Source organism: Pteropus medius, unplaced genomic scaffold (assembly GCF_902729225.1).
Source record: "Pteropus medius unplaced genomic scaffold, Ma_sr-lr_union100, whole genome shotgun sequence".
NCBI lineage: Eukaryota > Metazoa > Chordata > Mammalia > Chiroptera > Pteropodidae > Pteropus > Pteropus medius.
Window position 1 is genome coordinate 7,190,519 of NW_024351729.1, and position 16,627 is coordinate 7,207,145.

At 35.2% G+C, this 16,627-nt stretch overlaps 1 protein-coding gene across 2 annotated transcripts in view; it reads right to left on the minus strand.

The window, feature by feature from the left end:
* Positions 1 to 2,247: 2,247 nt before the first annotated feature.
* Positions 2,248 to 16,627, minus strand: part of BOLL (boule RNA binding protein) — a 48,609-nt gene continuing 34,229 nt past the window's right edge. The window contains exon 8 of one of the 2 annotated variants that reach the window (XM_039844343.1): positions 2,248 to 2,576. In XM_039844343.1, coding sequence (XP_039700277.1) covers positions 2,553 to 2,576 — 24 coding nt within the window. In that variant the 3' untranslated portion in view covers positions 2,248 to 2,552. The remainder of the gene's footprint in view (positions 2,577 to 16,627) is intronic. The other variant, XM_039844341.1, reaches the window with a different exon arrangement.

A 16,627-nucleotide genomic window follows, 5' to 3' on the forward strand; every position in this document is an offset into this window, starting at 1 on the left:
GGGCATGTTGAAGCATGATATCAAAGTTGGATAGGATGCCCTCCTAAAGTCTTTTCTAGTCCTTTGATTTTATATTTTAATACTATTCAAGCATTATCTCTGGGAAAGATACAAAGAATTTTTGTGTATGTGACCCCAATTCATTATTTTATAGTTAAACATAGCATAAATCCAGGAAACACATTCCTATATAAGGGAGTTATATATAAATTTATTTGAAAATATTGTACTGCCATTATTGGCAGGAATTTATAAAGCAATGTTATAAACTAAATCACACCTTTTTTTTCTAATCCATCTTTCTGAAATCAGCTGACAGGAAGTTAAAGTCTTAATTTTCCAAGATCCTTTATCTTTTGATATTCTATCATCTTTCTGTCTCTCAGATTTTGGGAAAACAGGTTGTAAAATTATTAGCTTGTGATTTTTGTACATGTACTAATATTTGAATTCACTCTGACACAGAGTGAATTTCAGACGTCTTTGGATTGGCCTTTCAAAGTGGGTACTAAGTAAAAACTTATTTTCCAAATATATCTATAGAAGATTTACAAAAAAACAAAAGAGGCTTTGCTTATGTAAGGAGAATTTTCATCCTTCCAATCTGTCAGTTTTTAGAAGTAACACGTTTGGGTTATCAAGCTGTGCCATGAAGAAGGTTGATGATATTCTCCATATATTCAGGTTGATGATAATTCCAGTTTGATTAGCTTCTCAAAGTAAAACTAAATTCTAAGAAAGTGTATATGTATGAATAATATATATGTGTGTATATATATACATAATGTGTATGTGTATGTATATAATTTATATATGTATATATATTATACATGCATATGCATATAATCTGTATAGCTCTATGGAAGAAACACATTTGGGTATCAATTATTATCAGAGTTCCTTATCTAATAATACATCATCAATTCTTATTAAAGGTTCAGGATTTGTTTAGCATCATGTTTAACATTTTGAAAATCAAAACATTAACTTTTTTTGTTCTCAGGATAGAGCTATTAAAAGAAGATCTCTGACATCAGTGGTTAATAATTTTTACTTATAAAACAAAACCTTTTGAAATTTCATTGTAGAATTTACTAGTCTATTTACACTTTTAAAAACCTAGAATACTTAATGTACATGGGATCCTTGTATGCTAGTATGTGTTCATATGGCCTACTGGTCTCATGAAACTGGCAATTTGACTGGCAAACATATTCATTGTGGTTTTAAAAGACACACCCTATTTGACTCACCAGGAAAAACTTTGGGGTCTATGTCCTTTTATTTCTGCTGCAGCTGAGCATGAAAGACATTTGAGGATGGAATAGGAGATTGAGAGACAGATTTATCAGGGTAATACCAGTATTTATGGTTTTCTCCTTCTCTTCTAAAATTAGGAAGTCAGTGAAAGGACTGCAAATGAATATAAGAAGGATTTTTTATACTACTACAGAAATTTTAGTGATAACACTTATGATTTGTTCTGTAACTTTTAAATAATGGCTTTTCCTCACTATTTTCCAATTTTATAATAAGACTTGGTTTTAGAATCAGAATGTAAAGTTTTCCTGTCGTGAAAGAAATAGTTTGGCTTTTTATGAAAGCAATTGTCCTTTTAAAAATTAATAACATATATAATTGAATATATTGGTAACATATAAAAAGAAAAAGTCAAAAGATTAAGGCATTCAAAGGATACTAAAATACAGTGGAATATCAGTCAATATTATGGGATCATGTCAGAGGTGAGCCCTTTTATCAAAACAATTGTATTAGGTGATCCATATTATACAAAATTTGGTACCAAATGGCTTATGTTATAGGAAGGCTGCACCATTATCTCAAATATTAGAGAAGAATTTTAATATTAGTCATAATAATCACATGAAAAGGCAAAAATACCTATCATGTTGATCATGCTGGTATTTCTAATTGGAAAATGTTATAAAAAAGAAGTATAAATACTACTTAAATTTTGAAAACCATGGCAGAAGCAAAATTAAATGAAGAGTAGCAGTAACAAATAAACAATTAGACAAAAACATGTTAAATGACAAAGTAGCAAAGTAGAACTTAATCATTAAGATTAAATATAAAAGGCATGAAAGTATTAAAAATTCTGCTATTATTAGAAATGACTCTTATCCTAAATATTAAAATATATAGCAAAGAATATGAAATATAACTTCTAAAAGGTTGAGAAGAAAAGAAATAACACAAAGCAGAGAAAATGAAAGACACCTCACTATTCTCATTGTGGTTATTATTTATGGAATAGATAAAACATGTAGAAAATGTCACTACAGTTAGAGTAACACATTAAAAAAACCAACAAGCCACATCTACCTAAATAATTTTGTAAAACAGGTGAAAAAGCAAATTTCATCAAATTTAGACAGTTTATAGTGGGATAAATAAGTATGGCAAGGTATTAACTAACCCTAAGTTTCACAATGGGCAGCTTCTACCCGGTTCGTTGAAGTTGGATCTTGGCCACGCAAGGATCATTGGACAAGAAATCAGTTGAGCTGGACTAGAGCTGCCCAATTGTCTTAATAATGAATGCTCCACACTGTCTGTTAAATAAAGAGAAAGAAAATATAGATCAGAAAGACTGAATGGAAAAAAATAAGTTAGGGTAGCTGAGTGTAGGACATCAATGAACATTTAGTAAATAATTTCAGAACATGTGATACTAATTATGAAGGAAGAGGCTAGAGTTTAGGAGAGGTCCAGAACTCAGGAAAGGCTTGCTCTCTGCTGAGAGCTTATAATCTATTTTATTTTATTATTTTTTTAAAAGTACTTTTTTACTTTTCAATTACAGTTGCCATACAATATTACATTATTTTTTTCCCCTTCTTTAATTCCGCCCCCCATCACTTCCACCCCTGACCTATGGATGTTGTCATCTCCCCTTAAGAACTGGATCTCTAAAGGCGGGGTGTCTCCTCCCACACGCTCTCAGTGTGCACCCAGGGCTTAACGCCCCTGGGGCCTGCCGCACCCGGGGTATGGTCCAACACCCCTGGGGCCTGGCGCACCCAAGATATGGTCCATGGCTCCACCTGGGACATGAACCCAGGACCTTCTACATGTAAAGCAGACTTGCTAACCACTACACTATGGAGCCACCCCACCATACGATATTATATTAGTTTCAGGTGTATAACACAGTGATTAGGCATTTGTATTAACTTACAAAGTGATCAGTTCAACAGATCTAGTACCCATTTGACACCATGTTGTCATTACAGTTATTACAATGTTATTGACTACATTTCCTATGCTATACTTTTTTACATCTCATGACTATTTTATAACTACCACTTTGTGCTTTTTAATCCCTTCCCTTTTTTTGTCTTTACCTCAACTCCTCTCCCATTTGGCAATCATCAAAATGTCCTCTCTTTCTATGAATTTGTTTGTTCATTTATTTTGTTTTTTAGGTATTTGTCTTTCTCTGTCTGACTTATTTCACTTAGCATAATACCTTCTAGGTCCATTCATGTTGTTGCAGATGGCAAGATTTCATTCTTTTTTGATTGCTGAGTAATATTCCATTGTATATATCTATCACTTCTTTATCCATTCATCTACTGATAGACACTTAGTTTGCTTCCATATTTTGGATATTGTATATGATGCAGCCATGAGCACATGGGTGCACATGTCTTTTTGAATTAGTGTTTTGCATTTCTTCAGATAAATACTCAGAAGTCGAATTGCTGGATCCTTCTTTGTCTCTTGTTATAGCCTTTGTTTTAAAGTACATTTCACGTGGTATTGAGTATTGCTACCGCAGCTTTTTAAACATTTCCATTTTCCTGAAATATCATTTTCCATCCTTTTACTTTCAGTCTGTGTCTTTTGATCTAAAGTGAGTTTCTTGCAGGTAGCGTATGTAAGGATCCTATTTTCTTATCCATTCAGCCACTCTGTGTTTTTTGATTGGAGCATTTAATCCATTTACATTTAAAGTTGTTGATAGATAGGCAGTTATTGCCATTTTATTATTTATATTTTGAATTTTTTTTTCTCTTCTTTTTCTTAAAGAAGTCCCTCTAACATTTCTTGTAACACTGGTTTGGTGGTGATGAACTCCAGCTTTTTCTTGTCTGGGAAGCTCTTTATCTTTCCTCGCATACCCAGTTTTGCTGGGTAGAGTGATCTTGGTTGTAGGTCCTTCCTTTTTACCACTTTGAATATTTCATGCTAATCCCTTCTGGCCTGCAAAGTTTCTGTTGAGAAATCAGCTGACAGTCTTATGGGAGCTCCCTTGTAGGTAATTAACTGCTTTTCTCTTGCTGCTTTAAAAATTCTCTTTGTCTCTAAACTTTGGCATTTTCATTAAGATGTGTCTTGGTGTGCGCCTCTTTGAGTTCATCTTGTTTAGGACTCTCTGTGCTTCTTGGGCTTGTATGTCTATTTCCTTTGCCAGGTTAATGAAGTTTTCTGTCATTATTTCTTCAAATAGGATTTCAATTCCCAACTCTCTCTCTTCTCCTCTGGTATCCTATGATGAGAATATTGTTATGTTTGATGTTTTCCCAGAGGCCCCTTAAACTATCCTCTTTTTGGATTCTTTTTCTTTTTGCTGTTCTGATTTGGTGTTTTCTGGAATCTTATCTTCCAAATCACCGATCTGATTCTCTGCTTCATCTAATCTACTGTTGATTCCCTCTAATATACTCTTCATTTCAGTTATTGTATTTTTTTCTGACTGGTTCTTTTTTATATTTTCTACCTCCATTTTTATGTTTCTCACCTCTTTGGTGAAGTTCTCACTGAGATCACTGAGCATCATTATAACCAATGTTTTGAACTCTGTATCTGGTAGATTGCTTGTCTCCATTTTGTTCAGTTCTTTTTCTGGAGTTCTGTTCTGTTCTTTCATTTGGAACATGTTTCTTTGTCTCAGTTTGGCTGCTTCCTTGTGTTTGTTTCTATGTATTAGGTAGAGCTGCTGTGTTTCCTGGTCTTGGTAGAGTGGCCTTATGTAGTAGGTATCTTGTGGGGCCCAGTGGCGCAGTCATCCCTGGTCGCCTGAGCTGGGTGCTCTAGGTGTGTACCTTGTGTGAGTTGTGTGCACCCTTCTGTTGTAGTTGAGCCTTGACAGCTGTTGGCACATCAATGGGAGGGACTGACTCTCAGGATGATTGGTTATGAGGACTGGTTGTGACTATAGTAGAGGAGCTGTCATGCAGGATTCACGTTAGCAGAGCTCTGGTGCCTTCTGAGTCTGCCTTTTATGGAAGTGGTTGGGTGGAGCTCTGGTGCAGTCTAGAGCTGGCCACCAGGTGTGTTGGTTCTGGGGCCTCTTGGGTGCAGGCCAAAGTCAACCACTGCCTGTGCCCTGCCTGGGGCCACTGTCTGGGGTATGAGCTACAAAGTGATCTGCAGATGGATGCTACTTGTGCTGGGCTTAGAGGTACCTGGGAGAGTTTAAGCTGAAAACTGAGCCTGGCTGCTGCTAGTGCCGGGCTTGGGGCTGCTTAGCAAGAGGCATGGGGCATAGCGAGGCCAGATGCTGCTTGTCTGGGGTTTGTGAATCTTTGAGAGATTTCAGGAAAGTCTGTAGCATGAGCCAAGACAGACCATCTGTATGGAAAAGCCACTGGAAGCGGCTTGGGTGTGCCTGCAAGTTGGGGTAGGTAGAGTTTCAGGGAAATCACCAGGGCAGGTGAATGGTGCTAGCCAGGGTGATGGAATTTCAGATATGGTGTCTGCCTGCATGTGCAAGCTAGGTGGTAAGAGGGCACAACAAGGGAACAATGGCTTCAGCCAGCACTTCTGTCTGGAAGAAAGCTGTTCCGCCAGCCCTCTTCCTGAAGCCAATTTGGTTCCTCCCTGAATGTCTCTGATGCCTTTTGAGCTGCTGCCCCAACACTGGAGCTCAGAGCAAGTAATTTTAAGTGAGTAAGTCTGTGCACGAGTCCTTTTAATAGGAATGTCTGGGCCTCCAGCAGCTCTCATCTCACTCAGCCACTATTTCCACTGGTTTTCACAGCCAGAAGCTATGGAGACCTCTCTTCCCGACACTGGAACACTGGGCTTGGAAGCCTGGCATGGGTCTGGGATGCCTCTCTCCTCAGGGGGGCTCCTTCACAGCCAAGGTATCCTATCCAATTTTTAAGCACCACCTGTGGGTATGGGACCAGCTCATTCCTTGTCTCTGCCTCTCCTACCAGTCTCCACGTGGCTTCTTCTGTATATCCTTAGAGAACTTCTGTTCAGCTAGACTTCAGGTTCTCAGCTAGACATCACTGTTCTCAGTGATGGTTGTTCTGTACTTTAGTTGTAATTCTGAAGTGGTTGTGGGAGGAGGCAAGCACAGAGTTTACCTACTCTGCCATCTTGACTGAAAGTCTCTTACAATCTATTTTAGACAATTTCTAGTCTAGTGTCACAGTATAAATGTTTAGTACATAAAATGAAGAACTGGTCAACACAGAAACTGAGTTAAAACATTCCTTCTATTTCTGAAAATATCATTAGGTGGGTTTTAAAAATATGTTTTTAAAAGGGGAGTAGAGTTTGGCAGAGGGCTATTTAGAAACTTTTCAAAACCCAAAAAGTGCCCTTCAAGTTGGCATTGATAGGATAGGCATATAGGTAGGTATCTATGCCATGTAATTTTGAATAATTCCATATATATGTTTCATCCTGATATTTGTTTAATGTATGTGTTACGATTAGCTTGAGTCAAAGGAGCAACCTAGTTGGTCCTTTTTTGGTATTTTGCACATAGGCCAACTCCTAATTTAGGGAACCAAGCTTTCCCATGACTTATTTTAAATTTTGGATTGGCTGAAAATTTTCTACATTAGTTCCAATATCACTAGAGCAGTACTGTCTGATAAAATTTTCTATGTTGATTAAAGGTTCTGTATTTATACTATCAAATATGGTAGCCACTAGCCACATGAAACTATTTAGCACTTGAAATGTGGCTTGCTGCAATTGAGGAACTGAATTTTAAATTTAATTTAATTTCAATTTATATGAAATTAAAATTAACTAGCCTCATGTGGCTAGCAGTTACCATATTAGAGACAGCATGGCTCTATGGGTTTAAACATGTCTGGTTTGCTGAACTGTATAGGTTGGCATGTATTTCTCTAGCCTGTTCAATACTGTCCAATACCACTTAATATTGTTCACTGCTGTATTCTCAGTGTCTAAAATACTGTTTAACACAATAAATATTTGTTAAAGGTACAAAATCTACTGTGGTAATATACAGCTATTCATGCCTAGTCAGCTACTCATACCTTATTGGTAATATGCTCTGATTCTTTCCGGAAAAATAGAGAAGTCAAATTTTTCCATGTATGTGGAATTGGTTGGTGGAAGGCTCAAAAGGCCTAGAGAAAACAGGAGTGGTGCTAGCTTCATTAGAGATCAAAAAAAAAAAAAATACAAATAGTATATGAATAACTTAGGTTGATAAGTCTGAGAAAACTGAAGGAAGAATATATCTAGGTTGTTAAGTATGAAAAAATGAAGGAAGAATATAATTTTAATGGTAAAGAATTTGGTAAGGATGTAGGTCAGTTGATGAGAGTGATAAGTGGGGAAAAATTTCAGATAAAAAATTAAATTCAGAGTTTGTGCATGATTAAAAGATGGAAACTGAAGATAGAGAAGTCTTGAAGAAATATATAGTAATCTGGCTAGGCAATAGTAGATCTTAGAAAAGGGATTTGGCAGTGGAGAGACACATGGATATATTATTCTAGCAACTTAGTGAGCTGAAAAAATGACACAAAACAGTATAATCAGGCCATGTAGTCAGAAAAATCACTTGTATTGTTTTGATTTTAGGGGAGAAGGAAGATAGACAAACTAACATATAAGAAATGAAGATTCTGAAAATAAAATGTAAGAAATTGTGATTCATCAGATTGAGGCGGTAGTGGCATCCATCCAGATATTGTTATTTTAGGGTTAAATTAGGAAGAAAATCAAAGCACTAAGGTCAGATTCATTATTAAACACTTATTAAAATGCAGAAGAAAACTAGAAAACTCCCTTAGAAGACAATTTAGAGAGCAAAGAGAATTGTACCATGATTAATAAGGAAGAAAAAGACACTGAAAGATCAAACTGAATGTAAAGAAAGAAAGTCTTATCTGAGAATTAATAAAATTTTTGAACACAGGCTAGTCAACAGTATCAACTTAAAGAGAACCTAAGAGGAAAAGAACTAGGACAAGACCCTTGGGATTTGGCTAATAAATAGTCATCAAATCTTAGCTAAATAGTTTGAATAGATCTCAGTACTGAAGAAACAATTTCACGGGGAATGATAAAGATACCCTTATACTCCTGCCTCATGCCTTTCCAAAACAGATAAATTAAAAAAAATTATTAGTGAAGTATGGAATACAAAACTCTACTGCTTTTTATCATGTGTTCTCAAAATGGGGGAAGATATCATCCAAAAAAAGTTTAGGAAACAATTCTGTAAGGGATTAAGATTTGATGAGTTGAATCTTATGTCGTGAAAAGTGAGATGTTCATCCAAGAAGTCTGGGATTGAAGGGAAATGAAAAAAGATAGGTAAAAGGAGATAAAATGTTTATTTAGAGGAATGACAGACTCAGTGCGAAGACAAAGTACTACTCAAATTAAGATTGGAAAGACATAAATGGATATGCAAATTGTGGCATGTAATGAGACAGATTTCCCCCATAAAAGAAGTAAAAAATTTACTTAGACTACTGTATCAACCTATCATTACACAGTAATTAATAAATATCTCAAATTATCTTTACACTTTCCTCCACATCAATTAAGTATTTTGGCTGGTAAGAACTTATAGCAAATGTAAAAATTAAAGCAGTCTAGAGGCTAAAGGTCAAATAATTCATGTTAGGTTAAAAACCTATTAAAATAAATGCATAAAAAATATAAATATAACTAAAGCATTGGTATTGTATTTCACATTATACTTTAAGAGGATATATAAACTTGATAATGGGTTAACCCAAGGTTAGTGAAACTATGGCCTGTAGGCTAAATCTCGCTCATTACCTGATTTTGTAAATAAAGTTTTATTGGAACACTCACTGCATATATTTTATCTTTGGCTATTTTCCATTACAAAAGGTAATGCTGAACAGAGACAAGTGAGGCCTGGAAAGCTTAAAATATTTACTATAGGGCCTTTAGTTTGTTGACATCTGGTTTAACCTATTCAGGCTAAAAAGAAATTTTCAGGCTGAGAACTTCTGAAATCCTATGAAAGAAAATCTTAAGAGGATGCCTTAAATTCAAAGAGTATATATACTAAATTATAATGTACACCTGAAAATTATATAATTGTATTAACCAATATTACCCCAATAAACTTAATTTAAAAAAAGAGTATATATACTCTATATTGTGGAAATATCTCTGGCCTCAAATATATTGGATTCATCTTGATTAAATAATAGTAAAACCAAGAAATTAAAAGTCTAATAGTAGCCTTGAGACAAACTAGGAAGCTATTGATACTAATGTTTTTTGAGACTATATTCAGTAGGATTTACTAAGTACAGTAAGTCTTCACCTAATGATCTGTTTTTGGAAACTGCAACTTTAAGTGAAACGATGTAAATAACAAAACCAATTTTACCAAAGGCTAACTGATATAAACAAGAGTTAAGTTCCTACGGCATATTTCCAGTCAACATCGCAAAACGTCTGGTCACGATGAAGTCCCAAAACGCTTCTAATATTAAATATTGAAATGAATGTGAGCTGTACATAGATTTAAGAAAGATTCATAAAAACAAGTAGGATAATGATTTTCCAACACACTTATTCCAGTTCAGTCACAGGTGGCTGGAGCGGCTAAGGGCATGAGGTAGGAACCCATCCTGGACAGGACGCCCTTCCATTACAGGGTGCACTCACACCCACACCCACACTCACTCATACTGGGACAATGTAGACATACCAATTCACCACACACGCACATATTTGGGACATGGGAAGAAAACCAGAGTCTCTGGAGAAAACCCATGGAGGGAGAATATACAAACTCCACACAGACAGTGGCCGTGGCTGGGAATCGATGTTTTTTCTTGTTATAATAAAATGATGTTGAACAAAATGATAGTTTTTAAGGACCTGCTGTATATGTTTAAATATATAAAAACACAGTATTTGTACAATAGTTACCATAATATTTAAGTTAAATCTATACTAATTCTGTTTTACCATCAGAAAGTTGAGTTTCCAAGTCTTTACAAAAGCACAAAGAACTTTCTCATGTTATTGAAAAGTTTGTTTTTAATACTTCCATTGCTTTGATCTTTTAAAATTGAGACTAATAATTTTTTTTAATAGAAAATTGCTTGTTAAAATGTTTGTTTCAGAAAGATGTGTATACTTAATGTGGCAAACTGTATTTGCAGTATCTGGATGGTATTCCTCATCAATTTTCTTCCTATGTCACCACTTATCTAGTTTGAATTGTCTCAACGAGTATGGTTATTACCCAAAGTCCACAGTTTACATTAGGGTTCACACTTGGGTTATACATTCTATGGGTTGTGACAAATGTAATAACGTATATCATCATCATACTAACATAGAGAATAGTTTCACTGACTTAAATATCTTCTGTGCTCTCCCTATTCACTTCTCCCTCCTCCAAACCCCTGGCAAACCACAGATCTTTTTCCTGTCTCCCTAGTTTTGCCTCTTCTAAAATGTTATATATTTGGAATCATATAGTATGTAGCATTTTTAGATTGGCTTCTTTTACTTAGTAATCTGCAGGTTTATATATGTCTTAGTAATAAGACAGGTTTCTACGTGTCTTTTCTTGGCTTGATGGCTCACCTCCTTTTAGTGCTAAATAATATTCCATTATCTGGATATACCAGTTATTCATTCATCGACTGAAGGGCATCTTGGTTGCTTCCAACTCATTTAGATATACACCTAAGAGTGCGGTTGCTAGATTCTATGGTAAGAGTATGGTTAGTTTTTTAAGAAACTGCCAAATTGTCTTCCAAAGTGGTTTTATGATTTTGCATTCCTACCAGCAATGAATGAGTTTTTGTTGCTCCACGTCCCTGTTAGCATTTGGTATTGTCAGTATTTTGGGTGTTAGCCATTCTAATAGGTGTGTAGTGGTATCTCATTGCTGTTTTAATTTGCAATTCCCTAATGACATATGATGTTAAGCATCTTTTCATATGCTTATTCGCTATCTGCATATCTTATTTGGTGAGGTGTTTGTTAAGGCCTTTGCCTCATTTTTAAAAAATCATGTTGTTCATTTTCTTATTGCTGAGTTTTAAGAATTCTTTATTTTGGATAGCATTCCTTTATCAGATATGTTTTTTGCAAATATTTTATCTCAGTCCATGGCTTGTTTTCTCATTCTCTTGACACCATCTTTTGTACAGCAGAAGAGTTTAATTTTAATGAAATTTAGTTTACCAATTATTTCTCTCATGGATTGTGCCTTTGGTGGTGTTGTATCTAAAAAGTCATCATCAAATCCAAGGTCACCTAGATTTCCTCCTATGTTATCTTCTAGGAGTTTTACAGTTTTATGTTTTACATTTAGGTCTGTGATCAATTTTGAGTTAATTTTTGTGAGGGCTGTAATATTTGTGTCTAGATTTTTTTTTTGCATGTGGATATCCAGTTGTTCCAGCATTGTGTGTTGAAAAGACTATCTTTGCTATTGTATTACACTTATCCCTTTTCAAAGATTAGTTGACTACATATGCGTCTATTTCTGGACTCTATTCTGTTCCGCTGATCTATTTGTCTATTCTTTTGCCAATACCAGACTACATTGATTATTCTAAGTTTTTAATGTCTCAAAATTGTGTATTGTCAATCCTCCAACTTTGTTCTTCTCCTTTAACACTGTGTTGACTATGCTGGATTTTTTGCATTTCAATATAAACTTTAGAATCAGTTGGTTGATATCCACAAAATAACTTGCTGGGATTTTAATTAGGATTGCAATAAACCCGCTGAACAAGTTGGGGAGAAATGACATCTTGACAAATGTAATCTTCCTATCCATGCACAGGGACTATGTGTCCATTTATTTAGTTGTTCTTTGATTTCTTTCATCACAGTTTTGTAGTTTTCCTCATCTAGATCATGTGCATATATTATTATATATACAAAGTGTTTCATTTTTTAAATTTATTGCTGGTAAGTAGGAAAGCAATTAACTTTTGCATATACAACTTGTATCCTGAAGCCTTGCTATGATTGCTTATTAGTTCTAGGAGATATTTTTGGTCAATTCTTTCAGATTTTCTACATTGACAATTATGTCAATTGTGAACAAAGTTTTATTTCTTCCTTCTCAAAGATTTTCTACATAGACGGTCTTGTCATCTGTGAACAAAGACAGTTTTATTCTTTCCTTCCCAATATATATACTTTTATTTTCTTTTCTTGTCTTACTGTATTAGCTTGGAATTCCAGTACAATGCTGAAAAGGAGGAGTGTGAGAGGACATCCTTGCCTTGTTCTCGATTAATAATTTTTTATTACATTTACAAATACAGAAGAGGTACCTTTGAGTACTACGTGTTCACACAAGAAAAAATGAAAAAATTTAATGTAACATTACAACAGATATATAATTTAATCTGCTATTCTAGAGATCTATTGACATTTTCTTCATTCCTTTTACTTCTTTTCAAAATGAAACAAACAAAACAATTTAAGTCAGGTCCTGCTAGTTTCAATATGAAGTAAATGTGAGAACTGAATTTTGTCATAAAGGAACTAGCCATTGACAATTCTAAAGTAACAGTTAAAATTAGAAGAAAACTATGGACTCAGGGTGTGAACAGAGATGCATACAATCTTGAGGGTGATGTTTTATTAACAGTATCTATAGCACATCAAATATTTTTCAAATGTAGTTCAATAAATGTTTGATGAATTGAACTACTGAGATGAGTTGTTACTTAAGACTTGTCATATGGTAGAGTCCTTATGATATATCTATGTAAGGGGTAACTTATTTATGTGATTTATAAATTAACTAATGGCCCATAGTTCATTTAGATTCTTCCAGATTGGATAGTACATAGTAATATGTGACAGAAATAGCAATTAATTTAAACTCACAAATAACTTAAAGTTTTATTTGAGTTATAGTTTTAATCTCATCCACCAATTAAATATTTTTGTCAGATTAGGACAAATGAACTGATTTGATTGTGACTCTCTTTTCTTATTTTGAAAAAAATGTTCTTAAGGAGCATTTATAAAAGGAAAAAAAGTTTACCTAAAGTCAAGATAGGATGTGAAAAAAAGGAGTATAGGTAACTTCCAGGCGGTATAACCATTATATGAAAAAGACAAAACTGACAGTATGAAACAGAAAATATATCCTGTATTTTTCAAATAAAAATTATTTGGCTAGTTTTTAATTTATTTTTTAAATTTAGTTTCAAGTATACAGTACATTGGTTAGACATCTATATATTTCATAAAACGATCACTCCAATTGCTCCCTCCCTCCTCTGACCCTCCACCTAGCCAATGTATTAATGCTAACTGCATTCTCTATGCTGTACACCCTATCCCCGTGACCATCCATCAGCTACTAATTTGTACTTCTTTAGTCCTTCACCCCATTCTCCCAGCCCCCCAAACCTCCCTCCCCTGTCTGACACCAAATTGTCCACTACATTTGAGAGTCTGTTTTTGATTAGTTTTTAATTCCTTAGGTTCCTCATATAATTGAAATCATATAGTGTTTATCTTTCTCTGACTTAAATACCTTCTAGGTCCATCAAAGTAATATTTTTTTCCATCCCCTTCCTTTTCATATATAGGGGTCTTGTTTTCTTATCCTTTTGGTCATTCTGTCTTTTGGTTGGAGCATTTAATTCTTTTCCATTTAAGGTAATTATTGATAGGAATGTAGCTGTTACTATTCTTTATTCTTGTTTTTGATACATGTTTTTTTCTTCTTAAAGAAGTCTCATCAATATTTCCTGTAGTACTGGCTTGGTGGTGATAAATTCCTTTAGCTTATTTTTGTCCGGGAAGCTCTTCATCTGTCCTTCAACTCTAAATGATAGCTTTGCTGGATAAATTATTCTTGGTTGTAGATCCTGCGTCTTTATCCTGTCGAATATTTTTTGCCAAGCCCTTCTGTCCTGCACAGTTTCTTTTGTGAAATCAGCTGCCAGTCTTATGGGTGTTCCCTTATAAGTAACTAACTGTTTTTCTCTTGCTGCTTTTAATATTCTTTGTACTTAACCTTTGGCATTTTAATTATGAAGTGTCTTGGTGTGGACCTCTTTGGATCCCTGATTATTCGAATTCTCTGAGCTTCCTAGGGTTTTATGTCCATTTCCTTCACCAGGTTAGGGAAGTTTTCCATCACTATTTCTTCAAACAGCTATTCGACATCTTGATTTTCTTCAGTTACGCTGATCAGATGAATATTTGGAGCCTTAATAGTGTCTCATATCCTCCCTAAATTACTTTTATATAGTCCTGGCATCTTTTTTCTTGCCATTCTGATTAAGTGTCCTTGGCTTTCCTGTTTTCTAGATAGGGCATTTGATCCTCTTCTTCATTCACTTTCATTATTCCTTTGTTTATTCCATTTAGCATACTTCTCATCTCAGATAATATGTTCTTTATTTCAGACTGCTTCCCTTTTATAATTTCCATTTTTATGTTTATCTCTTTGTTGAAGTTCTCACTAAATTTATCTACACTTCTTTGAGCATCTTTATAACCAGTGTTTTGAACTCTGCATCTGATAGATTATTTGACTCCATTATATCTGGATCTCTGTTCTCTTCTGTCATATGGTTTCTGCTTCTTTGTTTTCCTATTTCGGCTGCCTATCTATGTCTGTTTCTATGTACTAAGCAAAGCTCTTAATTCTCCCAGTCTTATTAGTGTGGATTTGTGAAGTAAGTGTCCAGTTGCATAGTTTTGAGAGGGGTTTAGCTGCAGGCCAAACTTAGCCCAAGCCTCTACTCCTCTGGGGCCACCTGTTAAGATTCAGCAAGCAATCCACAGATATTGTGCTTATAGTTGCTTCAAAAGGCCACACTAGAAACCAAGGCCAGCTACCTCATCCAGTGTCTTAGCAAGGAGCACCTGACTTGCTGAGGATATACCTGGATGTGGCTTGAGTGGGGATGCAAGTTGGGGGAGGAAGGGTTTCAGGGAATGCTCTGGGCAGAGTGACCTCTGTTATCCAGTTTGATGACGTCATGGCTATGGTGGCACTGTGTCTTGCACACTGGTAGAGGGGAAAGCTCAACAGGGAACAGTGGATACCATGGGCACTTCTGTACAGAGCGAGTCTTGCCTAGGCCCTCACTCAGACAATGTCTCCCTGTGAGTCCCTGGTGTCCCCTGCGTGCAGCTGAATTGGCACTGGTGCTCAGAGCGAGCAGGTCTGTCACCGCGAAAATCCGCTTGCACATGTGACCCCTTTAAGAGGTTTCTGCTGCTGCTGCTGCCACAGCCACCATCCTACTCAGCTGCTCGAGACCAGACAGCCCCGTGTCCTCACTCCGTCCTACCTTCGGCTGTTGCAGGGTGATTTCTTGGATTTCTCCCTAGTTGTATGGTTTGTTCACCTTAGGCGATTTTTCCTTGCTGCTTGCTACGTGTTTCCGTCACCACTTTGATTTGGTCACCGGAGGGATGAACAGAGCCTCTATCATCTATGCCATTTTTTTTTTCATTTATCTATTTGGCCAATTTTTAAAGTTGAGAGAGGAGGTTTATAAATAAACCTTGGTTAAAATTTCCAGAATGACAAGGTTTACAAGATGAAATAGAGGCTTTTTTTTCAGACTACAGCCATGCCACCTTGAACATGCCCGACCTCATCTGATCTCAGAAGGTAAGCAGGGTTGAGCCTGGTTAGTACTTGGATGGGAGATCACCTAAGACAAGGTGATGTAGGCGTTAAAAAAAAAAAAAAAAAAAAGAGGCTTTTTTCACCTTGCAATGAAGAGCTAATATTGTTTAGGTAGAGAATATTTCATTGCAGAAAGAAATAAAAAGGAAGATAAGGTGTTTTGCAATTTACAAAAATTTTAAAATCTGTTACTAATGTGTTCATTCTGAAGTTTTAAAGAGAAACAACAAATGCAACAGTCTTAAGCAATTCTGTTTCATGAAGGGTACAACTAAAGTCTGAAATACTGAAGAAAGAAAGGCCAAGAGAATGTGTAAGAAATTACAATATATTTTATCTGATTTAGCTGTGTGGAGAAACTAACTCAAATTGATAGAATCCTATCATAATTATCTAGGTAATGAAAGAGCAGAAAAGTACTGCTTTAGTAATATAAGATATGGAAAACATTTCTAAATGGACCACTGATGTATAGTATGGTGACTATAATTAATAATACTGCATTATATACTTGAAAGTTGCTAAGAGAATAGATCTTAAAAGTTCTTATCACAAGAAAAAAATGTGTAGCTATGTGAGGTTCTGGATGTTAACCAGATTTACTGTGGTAATTATTTTGCATTATATATATATACTGAATCATTATGTTGTACACATGAAACTTATTTAATGTTATATGTCAATTATAAAAAAATAAACAGTTTTTGAAGGAAAAAAAAAGTGGACCACTGAGATATG